The sequence below is a fragment of the Euprymna scolopes genome, chromosome 13 (assembly GCF_053919585.1).
Source record: "Euprymna scolopes isolate OS-2025 chromosome 13, ASM5391958v1, whole genome shotgun sequence".
Taxonomy (NCBI): domain Eukaryota; kingdom Metazoa; phylum Mollusca; class Cephalopoda; order Sepiida; family Sepiolidae; genus Euprymna; species Euprymna scolopes.
In genome coordinates, this window is record NC_136494.1 from 52,806,060 (window position 1) to 52,825,124 (window position 19,065).

General features: G+C 33.3%; 1 protein-coding gene across 3 annotated transcripts in view; it reads right to left on the reverse strand.

Moving 5' to 3' along the window:
* Positions 1 to 19,065, reverse strand: part of LOC145292024 (glucagon-like peptide 1 receptor) — a 310,307-nt gene that overhangs the window by 31,088 nt on the left and 260,154 nt on the right. For 2 of the 3 annotated variants that reach the window (XM_080138037.1, XM_080138034.1), the window contains 4 exons: positions 17,526 to 17,682; positions 10,375 to 10,435; positions 7,588 to 7,657; positions 5,025 to 5,110 (listed from right to left, as the gene is read on the reverse strand). In XM_080138037.1, coding sequence (XP_079994163.1) covers positions 5,025 to 5,110; positions 7,588 to 7,657; positions 10,375 to 10,435; positions 17,526 to 17,682 — 374 coding nt within the window. The remainder of the gene's footprint in view (positions 1 to 5,024; positions 5,111 to 7,587; positions 7,658 to 10,374; positions 10,436 to 17,525; positions 17,683 to 19,065) is intronic. The other variant, XM_080138036.1, reaches the window with a different exon arrangement.

Below are 19,065 nucleotides of genomic sequence, written 5' to 3' on the forward strand. Positions count from 1 at the left end.
GAACAAATGTTCAATAATGTCACGAATTATTGAAGAAAAAAACAGGTTTACTAAATATGTACGACCAAATTATTCCCGATCATTGTATGACTAACTGCTTCTGCTGTTTGTCATATAGAAAACACATGTAAAGTTGCTTGAATCAGCAGCAGCCAAATCGGACATTTAGTCGTGCCGGGTTTTGATTGTACATAAACACTCTTTGCAGGTTGGACAAGGGAGTTTTATAAAATTGTACAACTAATTATTTTTAGATTCATATAAAAAGTATTCACAAATAATTTTTAATATTGTTTTTTGCAATTTTGTGTGCAACTTTTATTTCGATTTTTTTTTTTTTGTTAAAAATCTTTGTAAAAAAATAAATAAGTTTATTTTTGGATTAGTCGTGCATTGGTTTTATTTATTTATTTTTAATATTCTCTCTTAAGCCAGAAAGTAAACAAAATAGAAATACAACTATTTATGTGTTGCGAGATATTTCAAATTTTGTCATAAATTTTCGTTTCAAAGTTTTAGAATGTAGTTTGTGCTAAAAAATCAAAGTTAAAGAAAAAAGTCACTTGGGTTTATTTAAGATTTAGTTTGAACTTTTTTACTCCAGTTTAATTAAAAAAAAACAAAAAAACGAACTAGCAGTAGTCGATAATATAAATTAAAAAAACTGTTTGAGAAAATTTTAAAAAATGATTTCCTTTGCTTTTTTTTTTTTTTTTTTGGTCAATGTGCTTGTCCAACCTGCAAAAGGTGTTTATTCCAAAAGCCGTTCTTAACATGGGGAGGTTAGGGGTGTTTATTCCGAAAGTCGTTCTTAACATGGGGAGGTTAATTCCGAAAGACATTTTCTTATTTTCAAACTCCCCCACGACTTTTGTAATAAACACCCTTTGCAGGTTGGACAAGCAGCGCACATTATCCTTTTTTTTTTTTTTTTTGAGAAATGAATCAGAGTCGCGTTACGTAATATTATTTAAAGAAAAAAAAAAGAAAAGAAAAAAATGAAAAGAATTTTTTTAAATAATAGTTATTTACTTGTCTTCCCATGAGAGCAGTTAGGCACTAATGTTTTAAATGTGGGGAAAGATAATTCCCCCAAAAGAGGTACACGGGATTGGAAACATTGCCTCAGTCTTAAGGGATTTACTCTATTTTTAAAAAAGATTTTCTGGTGTTTACGTTGCTATTGTGTTACAAAATTCCAATTTGAAAAAATGGTAACTTGAATAATTTAATTTGAAAAAAACAAAAAAAATATTCTCGGCTGAAAGTTGTGACTGATTAAATTATTTTTGTTTTTATTTCAATAATAAAGAAATAAACTTATTTATTTATTTTACGAAGATTTTTAAAAAAGTGGCCCACTGGGTAGAAAAAAAAGTCTCAATCTTTCAGAATTTGCCAAAAATAATCACGACTATGACTAAGTCGTTTTATTGTTTATTTTAATAACATTTTTTTTGTGCTGACGGAATTTAATGAAAATCGAGAGTTTTCTTTAGTAAATATCTTTTTAGATATAACCTTAAAAAGATAAATAACATCTCAAAACTTCTGAGTAAATTCGTTTTATTGTTTATTACAAGATTGTTTTATGATATTTTATGTTGACGGACCCAGTTGATTGCCTGCGTTGAAGTTGCTTTAATCAGCAGCAGTGGAAATTAGTCGTACAATTGTGGCACTATATCATAGTGCGATGATTGTGGTAGTTGTTTATGTGCCCTCCCCCTGCATGGCCAGGTGGTGATTTGGCCGTAGGCGGAGGAATACACAGAAATACAGCTCCATAATTCCCTTTCTTCTATCAACCTCTTTTCATCCGGACAGCATGGGGTAAGCACGCATTATTTTCCCTTTCTGTAAACCCCCTCCCCCTCAACACTAGTTAAGGGTAGTTAATTTAAGTAACGGTGAAAAGCAATTGCAAATTCTATGTAAAAATATTGTAATATATATTGTATAAAATAAAATAGTTAATTATATTTCATATATATTGCGATTGTGTCGTGTTGTACGCTTTTTTTTTTTGTGTGTGTCTGCCATAAATGTTTTAAGTCGAATCAGGCGGCCTGGAAGACGAAGTAAGAAGGTTCCAACCAGAATGCCACCAGAGTGATCTTGAGAGAATGAAGGAGCCACACACCCACATCCAACATCTCACGTATGCTTTTCCTCTTAATACTCAGACCCTAATGACTGACCCATCTTCACATCATCATGGGAATGTTTCTAAGACTTCTAACCATGTCTTTATCGTTGGGATATTGTTTATTCCCCCAGAGAGCTGGTTGTGCTCCCAGGACGTTCCTCAACCAAGTAACTCTCCCTGGGAAACGATACAATGACCATACAATGACCATACAATGGCCATACAATGATCGTACAATGATCGTACAATGGCCATACAATGATCGTACATGATTCTTAGTTGTGCATATTTAGTAAAACCCCAAAGAAAAAATAAGAAAAAATATCTTTATAAACAACGCTTATCACTGATCTAATTTGAATAATTTATGGCATGAACCATTTTCTCTCATATTCGCTACTTGCAAAAATATAATAAAAATAAAATAACTTGTCCTCTGGGTAGCAATTCATTATCTGTAGCTTTGCAGAATTATAGAGCTAATGATAATTTTAATATCAACAACATTATTGTACATACTCGGAGTGCCACATATTGTTGTAATATAAAAGTTAACAAAACTACAAGTTGTCGCCTTTCAGGTGAGATCGATTTTAATTTCTGTCTTATTCAGAATTCTGTCCCTTTTTTGAAAACTGGATATTAAAGTTAAAAACCAAATTTGTGTCTAACTTTTTCGTTGTGTAAATAGTGATTACATGATAAAAAATGGTTCACTAAAATGACTGTCAAGTCGGGATATTAAAAAAAACAAATGAAACTGAGCTGACAACATTCATCATCTAATTCAGAAAGTACATGTTTAAAAGGCAATAGAAGTGAAGATTGTTTAAGATGAGTTTCAATGAGTCACATTTTCTCAATCTCTGATAACATGATTTTTTTTCTGATTTTAAAAAGATAATAACGACCATAGCCATTGAATTAATGGGCTCTTTCAAAAGTCTAGAGATAACTTAACTCTGACAAGTTGGTGATATGCACATTAGAAATAGCATTCTTCAATCACATAGTGTCTAAGGATGATGCCAGACTCCAAAAAAGTGGAATCGATTACCCAAATTCAACCACCTGAAAATCGGTAACAACTATGCAGCATCCTGGGACATATTAACTCTCCTAACGACTTCTCATTTCATCTTTTAATACTGACCAAGCTGTCAGATAACTAATAATACTGATTTCATTTGGTCAAAAAACAACAAAAATAAAACAGTATTTAACAGCAATTTGACACATTTTGACACAAAGTGTTACAACCTTCCTGCAAAAAGAAATGGCAGTTGCTTTTGAAAACAAGAATCTCATCTGCTGGAAATGCAATAATCATAGAAAATGAGATGCTTGCAGTTGTTTTCAGCCTAGAAAAATTCCATCCTTCTATATGAGGTGACAAAATCATTCAAACTCACTGGAATCGATTGTAACAAAAAATTTGACTAAAACACATTTAAGATTGGCAACAAAAGTGCTAAAGATTTAAAGTTATGATTTTATTGTAAAATGCAGACAATGTTAACAAAAAATATGAAGGCTGAAACCATAAAAGATTCTTCTATAAAGGAGTTCTCCATTAAAGTGATGACAGGATGATCATCAAACTGTTTCAGTTCTCCTAGTTGTTTATTCTCATACTGGAATTTTAGAGGTGAAATTTAGTTTCACGGTGATGTCCTATTTTAAGGAAACAAAATCATTATAGCCAGTCTGCAACAACTACATGTGTCACAACAACTACATGTGTCACAACAAGAAATAGACAAAACTTTTGCTTTCCGGATACAAATTAAATAATCGAGGACATGATTGTTAAATATCTCACATATGGGAATGCCAACCAAGTAATCCATCATATTCTTTTGTACCCATGTCAGAATGGATCTTTTCACATTGAATGAAAATGAATACCTCACAATAATTTTATGGAAATTGAATTCTACAACACCAGCAGCAGTGTAGAAGCATTGGAGGAGCAAGACATTCCTAATCCAACTTCAAATCCCCAATGGACTTACATAATAGAAGATTCATCTAAACACCACTAAGAAACAGCTCAGAAATTAGCAAACCAGAAAAAAATGTATTGAAGAAGAACAAGACAAAAGATCAATAGAATAGTCATCATTGCAAGCAGGTCAATGAATCCAAATGAGAAAACCAAGTTGTAAAAATCTGGAATAGTTACAGCTCATATGTGGCATAGTTTGCTGATGGCAGCATTCATCTAAGAAACAAGCAGCTCCCGAGATCTGCAACAGGCATGACAAAGTACCACTTAATTAATTTTTAAATAAATTTTATTCATTTTTAAATAATTTCAATCAGAAAGCACTTGAAAAAACAACACACATTTGTGATAGACTATTTTGTATTTTCCATTCTTTTCAAAAATGATTACACCCTACCAGTGCATGTTGCATAAACCCTGTCCCCACATGCTAAGGAAAATTCAAATAGAACAGATGAGCCACACCTCCAGTTACATTACTCTTGATGGTATGTAAAAATACAACAGAGACTAGATTTATACTGCTATGAATTATACCGTCTTTGTTTAACTTTTTTATTTTAAAGGAGGAAGAAATGTGTATTAATATGTTTGCTTGTCATGCTAGAAGTATTAGGTATACTCACCGTATACCTCTTTATTGAAAGAGTGTTTGATCATTAACTGCGTTTTGACAGACCAACTTTCTGTTTATCGTTGTAATGCCCGCCCCCACGTAGATACCCCCTTCCCCGTCTGTTATTAATCTGAAGCATCAACAGTCGCACATAACATCACAGAAGGAACTAGTGGGATAAAAATCAACAAAAGTTAATTTTACTTTTTAAATTTTCAGATAAAAGTAATTATTTATCAAATTATACTTACCAGTACCTATATGTCTGACTTTTACCATGGGCTCGAGTACGCTGAAGTAACACTCGAAGGTTATCCATGAAAAACAGGAAATTAATCTGAAAACATAAATGAAAAAAAAAAAAGATAAAAATTTTTTTTCTTTTTCACTAATCAATTGTTTTCAGTTTTTATTTCAGAAACTTTCTATCATTTTATTTCAAAAATCAAAATCATAATAATCATTTTTGGAAAGAATGGAAAATATAAAATAATCTATCACAAATGTATATGATGTTTTCAAGTTATTTCTGATGGAAGTTATTTAAAAATGAATAAAATTTATTTAAAAATTAATTTCTTACTACAAGATTTAAGATACATTTTAAAAGAATTTTTGTTTAATCCGGATTTGATTTGAAAAGTTTGAAACATGGAAGGCAATTTTAGATCTTATATATTTTTTCTTCTTTTTCTTTATTTGTTTTATTATAAATGATTGATGCTTGGAAGGATCTTTATGATCCCAAAAGACTGCGGAGTGGTAGAGATATGATGCAAGTGAATGTAAAAGTTGCATTTATCAGCTAATCTCTTTCTACGTTCATTTTGTTTACTCATTCTTTTTCATTTCTTGATTTTTGTTTCAAAGAAAATAAGATGTGGTGCAGTCAAATCAATAGTTTTGTGGTATATCTGCTCCTGAAGTAAATAAAATGAAATTTCACATAAATATGCGAATTCTGCACTTTTTAATGAACTGATGTGAAATATCGACTGAACAACGAAAAACCCAGAAGATAGAGTCCAGTTAGCCATAGGCAAGACATCTAACACACACTACGGTATGTACACTCTCGCTCCTTTTCAAGACGAGGGGGAAGGGAAAATGACTACCCATTCACACACTGAGAAAACAAAAACAAGCACACATTCACACACAATGCCACACTGCCTACTATACGCACATACATATTCACACTGATAGAAAACAAACATATGGACACACACTTTTGTCTTCTGCAAACATTCTACACACACACAAACTTTACTTTTCTAAGAAACATTTTATTAACTCAATATACCTTTCACTTCACTGTAAATTTGTAAATACATAAATATGTTTTGCTCCTTATACTTTTCTTTCTTTGATAAATTTAGCACTTGCTAAATGGTGACCCTTTCATTCATAAAATTGAATTTTTGTTCATTTTTCTCATTCACCATTAATAACATTTTTCTCAATGTTGGTCTTGATATATTTACAAAGATGTAAGTATCGTTTATATCCTATCCAAGCCAGGATCAACGTTATGAGAACAGATCCATAAGTAATTCACACTAAACAAAAGTAAAATAGAAAAATAGAAAAGTTTTTATTTTGTACACAATACAAAATTGTGTCATTTTTTTTTACAATTAAGAGATTTTTTCTATCTGTTTCCTTATGTCATTAAAATTATAAGGTAAAAATAAAATGCAGTAGGGGGGGGATAATGTTCTCTCCATGACTCCTTTAAATCGTGCAAGGGATTAGGTTTTAAATAGGTGCTACACAAATGAAGTGATACTATGAGCAGTTCACTGCTAGTAGCCATAAAGAATTCAAAAGGATGTATCTCGTTTCAAATGAAAGTAAGTTGAAGAAAATGGAGAAAAGTTGAGAGAAAATTAGATATATTAGATTTTTGTGTGAAAATATATTTGAGGAACACTGGCCGTTGGCAGGCAGATCGGCAACAGATAGGAACTATTACAGTGAGAATGATCTCAGCAAAAGGTCGTGAATGAAACAGTTAGTCAGCTAGGATTTAGAAGGCAAGAGATGGAGAGTTGATTCAGATGTAGAGACAATAGCCACAAAACCCTAATTTGTGTCCAACAGTCGCTTGTATACGATATCTGTATCTATCTTGTTTTTGCTATGCATGTAAATTGTGAATTATGGTCTTGCATCCTTAGTCACTAAAATCCCAACATGGCTAATAAGAAGATGAAGAAAAAGAAGAAAAGAAGAACCATGGCACATGCGTTTGAAGTAGGGCATCAGTGGGTCAAAGGTGTTAGTATGGTTCAATAGCTGCATCATCTAGTAATCCTCTAAGAAAAAGCACATACCAGTATGCAATCAATCACACCATCAAATGGAACTACCAATTTTCTTAAATTGGCCGTATATATACATCAATATATGTTAAAGTTAAAACTGCTACCAAATTTTGTTTAACTTGTCATCTCTTAGATATATCGTGTAGGCACCTAGCCCCACAACCTTAAATAAATAACATATTTAACACACAATCTCAAATTTATAATATATATGTACCATATCAGATCACAGACACAACCAGCAGATGAACCATCAAACTCTAATAAAAGTTTAGGGTCAATCCATTCTGTTTGACTGAAGGAACCGAATGAAATGCATAATGAAACGTGAATGATGCAAGTCAAATAGACAGGACATGGAGCAAAGAATGTTAGAACCGAAATAGAATGGAGTATTAAATGGATTCAGATATTTTCCAACATCAATTCATTTCTTTAGCCAACAGAAAATGAGATTAGAAAAATTCTTTGAATGAAAATTACTCACAAATATTGTTACTGTTATTGGACCACGTGTTATCCACACATATTTCAGCTTTTTATTTACACTCCAACAACTAAAAAGACAAAAAAACGTATATTATTATTTCTTCCACTTTAATCATTAATTAACATTTCGATTATTATTATTATACTTGCAATATCAAAAACAACATTAATTTATTAAAAAAGTTGTTTTGTATTTGTTAAAAGCGAATTAATCAGAAGAATGATTTGGCATAAAATAAATTTAGATAAAATTCAAATTACTCAGGAACTCAAATTAATGGAATAGGCTCTGATGAACTCATAGTATTTATGTCCTCTCGACGTACATATTTCTGATTAACCCAACAAGTAGCAAAATCCCACCCCTTTACTGTTGAGATCCCAAGATGCCGGAAAGCCTTCTACTCTAATAGTTTCTTCCATCAGACTACTATTCTTTGGAACTACCTCCCTGTTTCCTGACTGTACTGACCTGCAGAAGTTTAAATGTAATGTAAACAAACATCTAGTAGCTTAACTCCTCACTGTCCACTGTTAGGCAGGATCCCAAATAGTAGCTCCTTATATTTCAAATGGCAATATGCCTTGCTTGGCATGAAAAAAGGTAAAAAAACTGAGCAGACTATTAAAGAGAACATAATTATTGTCATAAATTTTGAAAATGATAATTTCAGTTTTTGCATTCATTTTTATGTTGATAGGAAACTAATGTTGCTTTTATATTTTTCGAATTTTCTATTCAGTTTTGAAATAAATGTTATTTGAATATTCAAACACACATTGCATTCCTCTTCTACTGGAATTACATTTAATGTTGTTGTAAATGCAATTAACAGACAAAATTAAGAGAAATAAAAACAGTGTTTTAAATAAATGCAAAAAAAGGTTATAAAGCAGCACACGCAATATTACTATTGCATCATGTTGAAAGACGTTCTCATTAGATGAAGCAACATTGAAACTGGTCAGTACTCAGATAAGTGACAGTTTGAGATTAGCAGGTGCCATAAGTTTGGAATTGTAAGTGGCTAGAAGATGGATGACTTCATGATGAAGAATCACTGGTTTAAAACATTGGTTTAAAACATGTAATGAAGATGGTAGCTTTAAATGTGCAGTTGGCAACTATGAGTTGAAACATTAGTCATACATTTTTAAAGGATGTCATTCGTCAGTTATTGGCTACACAAGAAATGGATAAACAAAAGACATTTACGTACAAATCCAAAATATATTTTTAAATAATCAGAGCATAACACGTTAAATTTTAAAGTCTCTACAAAATTCTGGTGAAAATGAATCAACCTAAAATTAACACACTAGTGATTTCAATTTATCTGAGGACTCCGTATCAAAAAGCTTCAAAACTTCCTAAAATTTACTCTCTTTGAGAACTAGACACTTATTTTCGTTAACTTGTCAGAAGTGGTTCAACAAGTTAAAAACTAATATATATTCAGTAGCAGAAGCTATTTATCATATTCACTTCTGTACTAACAAAAATGTTGAATCTTGTCCTAGCACGTACATTTTTGCTATTTTAAGACTTAGTGTGCTGAACATTAACAGTTAAAACATTTATACATTTTCATGCTGACATCTATGATGGACATTTCTCCATCACAAATGCTATCATATTCAATAAGGATTTTCTTAGATAAACCTGATAAAAATCATAATGATGAGGAGACAACTAATTTTACATGAATAAACATTTATTCATACACAGAAAAATAACCGTACAAGAGACATAATACATAAAAATAGCTATGTGATTTAACAAGCATCATTACAGAGACAAAAGGTTTATATTAACTAAACCCAATTGAGAATAGGTATGTATTGCCAGAGTAAACAGTGAATATATAAAAACATATACAATTTTCTTGTACAGAGAAAGTGGCAAGTTGAAATAGCTGTTTGATAGTTCCACCTCAATTCCCAGAAGCCATTTCCATTTAAACAATGGAAATCAAAGTGGAGCTATGATTCATTGCTCTCATGGTGTAAAACTATGTGAAAACAGATATCAGAGACTGGCATATTTGACCAGTTGAAGCTTAACGCATGGGAAGAGTACCTCAAGTTGCAATCTTGCATTATGTAAGTGTGAGTCTTTTTAATAGTTAAAAAACTGAAGATTCATTTCTCATTATGGTGAGTATAGTTCAAGAGAGATATGGGATGAACTCGTGACTATGCAAGGCCAATATGGGTAAGCTATTATGATAAAATATACAAACGATTAAGATTTAACTAAATTCATTTAAAACTTAATTCCTATTTCAATCATCTAAATTAGTGTTAAATTAGTTTTGGCAAACGCCTTATTTTGGCATAAATCATGTCTCAATAAAAAATAACATTAAAAACAGTAAGTTTCATCATACATGTGTAATGCTGAAACGAAAACTTAGACAGAAAAATATAGTCATCTTTATAAACGTCAAAAACGAAGACTAAGGGCGATAATTCCTGGTCATAATTTTTTTAGTTAAGGACAGAGAACTATTTTTTTAAAGTTTTATGCAAATGAAAACATTATTTAATCATTTTCACAGCTTGTTTATAATAATGACCGAGTTTTCATTTTGGCGTTTACAATTTTGAATATACTACAACGGATTATTGAAACAATTCAATCTTAATAATTTAGGTGGCTGAAATAGTAATTAACTTCAAACTTTGTGATCAGAAACTATTTTAGGTCTAAAAATGTATATTCAAAATAACCTTATACAATAAAACATACAATACAGATACTAAGAATTGTTATTTTACTTACAATGAGTTGTCATAATAAATCCGAGCTATCACCCAAGGAATGATGAATGTGAGTGGAAAACCTAGAAAAATAAATGACTTTCACAATTGACATAAATCACTTTAACAATTGACATAAATGAATTTAACAATTGACATAAATCACTTTAACAATTGACATAAACCACTTTAACAATTGACATAAACCACTTTAACAATCGACATAAACCACTTTAACAATTGACATAAATCACTTTAACAATTGACATAAATCACTTTAACAATTGACATAAATGAATTTAACAATTGACATAAATGACTTTAACAATTGACATAAATGACTTTAACAATTGACATAAATAACTTTAACAATTGACATAAATCACTCTAATAATTGACACAAATCACTTTAACAATTGACATAAATGAATTTAACAATTGACATAAATGACTTTAACAATTGACATAAATGACTTTAACAATTGACACAAATAACTCTAACAATTGACATAAATCACTTTAACAATTGACACAAATCACTTTAACAATTGACATAAATGAATTTAACAATTGACATAAATCACTTTAACAATTGACATAAATCACTTTAACAATTGACACAAATCACTTTAACAATTGACATAAACCACTTTAACAATTGACATAAATACCTTCAACAATTGACACAAATCACTTTAACAATTGACACAAATCACTTTAACAATTGACATAAATGAATTTAACAATTGACATAAATGAATTTAACAATTGTTAACAATTGACACAAATCACTTTAACAATTGACACAAATCACTTTAACAATTGACACAAATCACTTTAACAATTGACATAAATGAATTTAACAATTGACATAAATCACTTTAACAATTGACATAAATCACTTTAACAATTGACACAAATCACTTTAACAATTGACATAAACCACTTTAACAATTGACATAAATACCTTCAACAATTGACACAAATCACTTTAACAATTGACACAAATCACTTTAACAATTGACATAAATGAATTTAACAATTGACATAAATGAATTTAACAATTGTTAACAATTGACACAAATCACTTTAACAATTGACACAAATCACTTTAACAATTGACACAAATCACTTTAACAATTGACATAAATGAATTTAACAATTGACATAAATCACTTTAACAATTGACATAAATCACTTTAACAATTGACACAAATCACTTTAACAATTGACACAAATCACTTTAACAATTGACATAAATGAATTTAACAATTGACATAAATGAATTTAACAATTGTTAACAATTGACATAAATCACTTTAACAATTGACACAAATCACTTTAACAATTGACACAAATCACTTTAACAATTGACATAAATGAATTTAACAATTGACATAAATCACTTTAACAATTGACACAAATCACTTTAACAATTGACACAAATCACTTTAACAATTGACACAAATCACTTTAACAATTGACATAAATCACTTTAACAATTGACACAAATCACTTTAACAATTGACACAAATCACTTTAACAATTGACATAAATGAATTTAACAATTGACATAAATCACTTTAACAATTGACACAAATCACTTTAACAATTGACACAAATCACTTTAACAATTGACACAAATCACTTTAACAATTGACATAAATCACTTTAACAATTGACACAAATCACTTTAACAATTGACACAAATCACTTTAACAATTGATATAAATCACTGGATGATTATTCAAGATGCTTGGATGAGCAGATACGATATTTACATGTGATTGCGATTTTCTTCTCAACTGAACATTAAGATATGTACACTGTTTCAAAGTAAATTATTTTCATATGAAAGTAAAGTTAAATTCACTTGATGAAGTTAAACAATTTAATCATATGTGTTTTATAGTGATGCACGTGATGAACTTCTTTCTCCATCACATATGTAAGTCATATTGTGTTTCCTAAATAGCACACGATGGTTAAAAATAAATGGAAAACAAAAAATAATTATGATAAATTATATTAAGACAATGATAAGAAAAGATTGCTGCATAAACATGCATTTATTTTCTCATAAAGAAGGTTTTATCTAAACAAATTTAAGAGGGACATAATGAAACATGATTTATGAAAAGGGAGTGCATATAACAGACACACCATATTATTTTGTGTTAAAAGTTTATTGAAATGTATATGAACTGACAGGGTAAGCATGAAGAATGCATGGGATATATAAAGTAAATAGAATTTAATTTAATGTTTCAGAACCATTTTGTCCATGAATGCTATGGCCAGCAAAAAAGGTGTCATGTTGAATGGCCACTTATGAGGGAATTTTTTTTTTTTTTTACACAGTGATCACCACTTATCAAGGCCCGGAAGCCTCTCAGGGATAAGGGTTATTTCAAGTATATTAAGGTAGTGAGGAGATTTGCTGAAGTGTTTACTTAAGGGGGCGGTTCATTAGGAATTTGTTAACATTGGACTTGAAGACATCCAAGTTGTAGTCCGGAGGGAAGCAGGCAGACGGAACAGAGTTCCACAGGCGTGCAGTTCTAAGAAAGAAGCTTTGTTCATGGAATCCGCATTTTGATTTAGGCACAGATATAGAGTGGGGGAAATTTTTCACAGTGGATTCAGCTAGACGGGTGTTTTTCGTGAAAGATTGGCGAGGGGGGACCAGAGATTGGAGTTCAGACGAGCATCTGCCATGGATATAACGATAAAACAAGGATAGGCTCGCAACGTCTCTTCTGTGGGAGAGAGGTTGCAGGGTAGAGAAAAGGGCATCCCCCACTAAGCCACGAAGTCTATTTTGTACTCTGACAAGGCAGGATAGGCTGTTTTTAGCAGCTCCTGCCCAGATATGGCAACAGTATTCCATCCTTGGACGTACTTGGCTTTTATATAGATAGAGAATTGCATCAGTAGTGAGATATCTTCGGGAGCGGTAGAAGGATCCCACCATCTTTTCAGCGACCTTGGCAACAGACTTGATGTACGTGTTCTATTTCAGATCAGGAGTAAAGGTCAAACCCAGAAGCTTGTCAAAACACGGAGCCTCACCCAGACGAGAGCCATCCATTTCAATTGATGCCAGCTGGGGATCAGAGCATTGATGATGTAAGGATAGGAGTTTGGTTTTGGATGCATTAAAGGTAACCAGCCACATCTTCCCCCACTGAACCACGCGCTCGAGATCAGAGGAGAGAGAATCAGAGAGAACGTTGTCATTTACAGCCTTTGATGTGTTGCCGTAGATGGTTGTGTCATCAGCATAGATGTCAACGAATGATTTAAGTATGTGTTTAGGGAGGTCATTGATGTAGATCAGGAAGAGAGTTGGGCCCAGGATTGACTCCTGGGGGACTCCAGCATTTATATTGCAGGCCTCCGATTTTTGTCCATCGACCACTACTCTTATGAGCCTATCGGAGAGAAATGATTTAATGATTGAGAAAACATTTCCCGTTATACCGTAGCTGGAAATCTTGTGAAGTAGACCCTTATGCCATACCTTGTCGAAGGCCTTTGATATGTCAAGAGCAATTGACCTAGAAAGAAAGCCTTTGTCAAGAGATTCACTTATCCTGTGGGATATAACCGTCAGCACATCTGTGGTAGATCTTGCAGAGCGGAAACCATATTGTGTGTCACTAAGAAGGTTATTCCTGCTGAGGTGGTTGACTATTTCTCTATTTAATATGGATTCCAGCAACTTACTCATAACACACAGGAGACTTATAGGTCTGTATTGAGAGGGAGATGACTTATCACCTGAATTCTTAAATATAGGGCAAACTGAAGAGGTCTTCCAGGGAGTCGGAAAGCACTTCTCCTTAAGGCAGCGCTTAAATAGTTTCGTAAGCATGGGAGCAAGTTCTGGTTGAAGCTTTTTTAACACTATAATTGGGATGCCATCAGGGCCAGTTGCTTTACTGGAATCTAGGTTCTTTATTAGCTTGGCGACCTCATGCACGGATATTTGTATGTTACCTAGCATGTTCTGTGTTATAGGAGGAATTATGCGGAGTTGATGGCCTTCGTCGCATACGGTAGAATTAGCTGCAAAGTTCTTTGCAAATAGTTTGGCCTTGTTTGACGCTGACGAAATGACCTCTGATTCATTGATAATGGTTGGTATAGAACGCACACTTCTGTTCAGGATCTTATTTGTTATTTGCCAAAAACTGGTGGGATCCAAGTCGCTGATCAGCTACCTTGGATTTAACAGACTGGGCATATAGCTCTCTTGCACAAGCTGAACAAAGCCTCGATTTCGGATCTTATATCACTCATATGCCTTTTTGTATTGCCAGCATATTTCAGGGGAAATAAATTGAAAAAGATCCAAGAGATGCTACTATGAATATACTGCTGCGACAGCCTTTTTGAACGATGTTATCGTGAAAAAGAAGTTCAATTTTGATAAACAAAATGTCTTGTTTTATTAAAACAGGAAGTTAAATAAACAAAACCAATTCGCCTCTTCCTTCACAAATAACCGTGGTCTTAGAAGTAATCTAGATGATGTAGAATCTTACCTTTTAGTAAACTCCCCGGATTTCTTAGCATTAAGTAAAACAAACTTACACTCTTCAATCCCCTCTAACTACTTTAACATGACAGGATATCTCTATCTCTGCTGTAAGGACTCAGATAGATATATGCACAGGCTTGGAGTCTATATTTATAGCACCCTCCCTTTAACTAGAGAGCAATGTCTTAATTTAGTTGACCAAGCTTTTATGTGCTTTTTATCACTGCGTTAGTTACTTATATTTTCTCTACCGTTCTACCTCAAGTGATCATGTCTCTAATAGTATAGATGTAGCACTCTCCTTAGATAGTAACACCCAAACACATGTGTTTGGTCCACCATACAAATTCGCTTGATTTCTCAGGTGCAGCTGAACGCTCTACTTATAGCTTCTCTCACACAGACAATAATGTTCCCGCCTCCCATATCGTGAACACTAGCAAGCTTCACTTCTAGACCTATTCCTCACCACAGTACCTGAGGATTGTGTGACTAATGCCCATAGTCCACTTGGAAACGCAGACCACCTAGTGGTATCAATTGACATCAAACTTAAATCCCAACCTCAAGATGAGGAGCCACTGTTTAAAACAACAAAATACTACAAAAGGGCTGACTGGGAAGCCATCAGAGAACATATCAGAGATGCCCCACAGACCAATATCTTCTCCCTTCCTGCTGAACAGTGTGCCAATGAGACAACTGAATGGTGCAAAGTGGGCATTGAAGCACATGTTCCCACACAGAAATATTATAGCAAGCCCCACTCACCCTCATAGTTCACTACAGATTGTGCAGCTGCTACTGCACAAAGACAGCATGCATTCTGCCAATTTGTACATCATAAATCAAATACAAATAGGCAAAATTCGTAGATGCTAGAAATCATTGTAAGAAAGAAATAGTGACAATCAAAAGAAAGCATGCTGAAATAACCAGGGAACGCATAGAATTACAAAAGATAGGAACTCGTGATTCCTGGAAAATCTATAATAGTGTAGTGAATAAAGAGCAATCAGTAATTCCTCCACTATCCAACCAACAGAAAGTCATACATGGAAACTGGGAAGGCAAAACTGCATGCCTGGCGATTTGCCTATAACTCTATCTTAGAGCCAACAAACAACTCCCTCCCAAATTTTCCTATGTGGACTGAAGCCACGCTAAATGATGTGAAAATTACCCTTTCTCATGTCCACGATATCATAAAAATCTTAGACATCTCCAAGGTGTGTGAGCCTGATTTCATCCCTATCTAATTAAGAAATCCATACTAATTAAGAAATGCTAACCCCATACTTTCCAAACTACAATAAATGCCTTGCTGAATTTTGCTTCCCTAATAGCTGGAAGATGGCCTCTGTGGTACCAGTGTACAAGAATTTTGGTGAAAGGACTGACCCTCTCAGTTATACAATAGAAAACTACTCACACCCAAGTATCCTGTACCTTTACAAGGCCACCATTAGTTCATGCATGGAGTATTGTTGCCACATCTGGGCTGGTGCATCTACCACTAGCCTCTCCCTCTTGGATAGGGCCCAAAAAAGAGTTTTCAATTTAATAGGTTCCACTTTGTCAACTAAGTTCTAACCTCTGTCTCATTTCTGCAATTGTGCATCTATGTGCCTGTTTTACAAATATTTTAATGGAATGTGCTCTGATGAACTCGTTGCACTTGTGCCCCCTTGACGTGTATATCCCAGACAAACCCACTTAGCAACATATCTCACCCCTTCACTGTTGAGGTTCCTAAATGCCAGAAAGTTTTCTACTTTAATAGTTTCTTCCATTGAACAGCAATACTTTGGAATTCCCTTCCTGCTACCTGCTTCCCTGACTGAATTGATATGCAGAAGTTTTAATGTAACATAAACCAACATCTTGTTAATCTTTTTCTGACATGATCCCAAATAGTTGCACCTTAAGTCCAAGTGGCGGTATGCCTTGTTAAGGGTAAATGTGAGTAAAAAAAAAAATTTAAAATGACAAAAAGATGATTTTATTAGAATTTTGGGAATAATGAACAGTTGTCAATTATTTACATTATTTATCTTTGTCAATCAAAACTAATATCATTAACGAATAATATTATATAACCCACATACCCAGGTAAGTTGAAATAACACTTTTTAAACACAACTAAAAAAATAGCTGGAACATACTAAGATGGACACATGGAACTGAGATTGAAACATCCATTTAATCTGCTCTGTTTTACCAGAGAAAACATGGAAGCAACAGCACAGAAAATGCTCATGAAGGATTTGAGGGGATGGAAAACCTGACGAAAGAAAATACCTTTCAAATCTCAACTGAAAGGGCACAGAGCATACTGAAATTCTGAGAGAACTTACGGTTACTGAAAGTGGAAGTCATCAGCCTGTAAACATCGGGAGCACAAAAAATGGATTGCAATTGGTGATCAAAAGAAGCGGAGAATTCTTGAAATCTGTGGAAACTTGCTGTCACTTAGATTCCAGGAAACACTATCTGTTTCTCTGATGATGTTTTAAAAGAAACATGTTACACACACTTTTAACACTTCTATTTTATGCCTGGATGACACCAGATAGAATGATAAAGTATTTCTAATAAATTCTAATAAAAATGAAAATTATACTTACACCAGCCAAAAACTATGTAGAATTTGACACTTCGTTGTTGTGTAAAAAGTGTTCGATAAATTAACATTTGCAGATAAAATCCCTCAACAAAAACCCACACTTGACTGACACATACGCCATATATAAAACAAGTGAAAAGTAGACGACATTGCCAATGCTAGAAGAAAAATAAAAAGTTTTTAAAGTTTCAAAAAAAAAAAAATGAGAAAAGAAAAACAGAAATAAAAATTAAAAAAAATGAAGAAAGGAATATTTCAGTTATTTAAATTATTTATTTGCAATCTTTTTTTATAATTAACTTGTGCCTGCACACCCGATGTTGTCTGGGAATGAATATGGATTGTGTGTACTCATATTCCCAGCATTTAACCTGATATTATCATTTATATACTTACTAGCATGGGTGCCCGGCGTTGTCCGGGTTTTTGGAGGTGTGTGTTGAGCAAAAAAAAAAAAAAGTGCTAGTAGGAAGGCAGGCTCGAACCTGTACCGTGAAGGCGGAAAAGAATGTGAAAAAATGTGACGTCTTTGGTGTTACGACCACCGCTAAACCGGAAGTTACGTAGGTTTAAATTAAGGCTAGACAATCAAAAAAAGAGGAAGACTTTCGAAAATATCGGCGAAAAAAGCGACCCCCCCATAGAAAAGTGCCCAGTTGAGGGTGAAGAAATTAATGCTTTTAGCCAATTTTTCGGCATTTGTCGTCTGAAGGGTCGAGCTTCAAAACGATACTGATCTTGTGAAAATCCGTCGCCTCTGTCGAAAGTTTTAGGCAGACATGCAAACATACATACGTACATTTATATAGTGGTAGCTCAAATTTTCGACCCAAACCGATTGAAAAGCTTGCCCTATCTCTGAATACCCTTTATGTAAAATTTCAAATGTTTAGACCAGAAATTGTCTGAGTAATTTGGTAGAGACCGCAGAGGTCAATTTAAAAAAAAACTTTGACCCTTATTATGACCCCTGAACATTTATTGTTTTGAGCTCAAATCAAATTAGTAAGTTAGATCCATGTCCAAAGAACCTATATCTAAAATTTCAATTGTTTATGCCCAAAATTAGCAGAGGAGTTTGGTAGAGGTCTCAAAGATGAAATCGTTGAACTTCGATCCCTTACGAGCCAAATTTCTGGTTGAAAACGGATTACAATGATTTTCTCAAATCTTAATACCTTGCCTACTAGACCTTTTTCTCACAACTTGCCCTGAACTATGTTCAGTTTCTGTTCTGTCGCCTCTTGGATCTTCCGACCACTCTGTTGTATCAATTAAGATAAAAATGAAATGTAATAAGTCCCCAGACGTACCTCTCCATCGTACAGTATATCGATACACTAAGGCTGACTGGGATAGCTTCCGTACATTTATATCTGATCTACCTCTGCATTCCATGTTTAAAAAGGATGTGTCCTCTATAGTATTAGACCTGACGGAATGGTTAATTGTAGGTATTGACCGTTTCATACCCTCGAAAAACTTTCAGCAAAAACCTAACAGCCAGCCATGGTTCTCTCCAGAATGTGCTGCTGCCATTG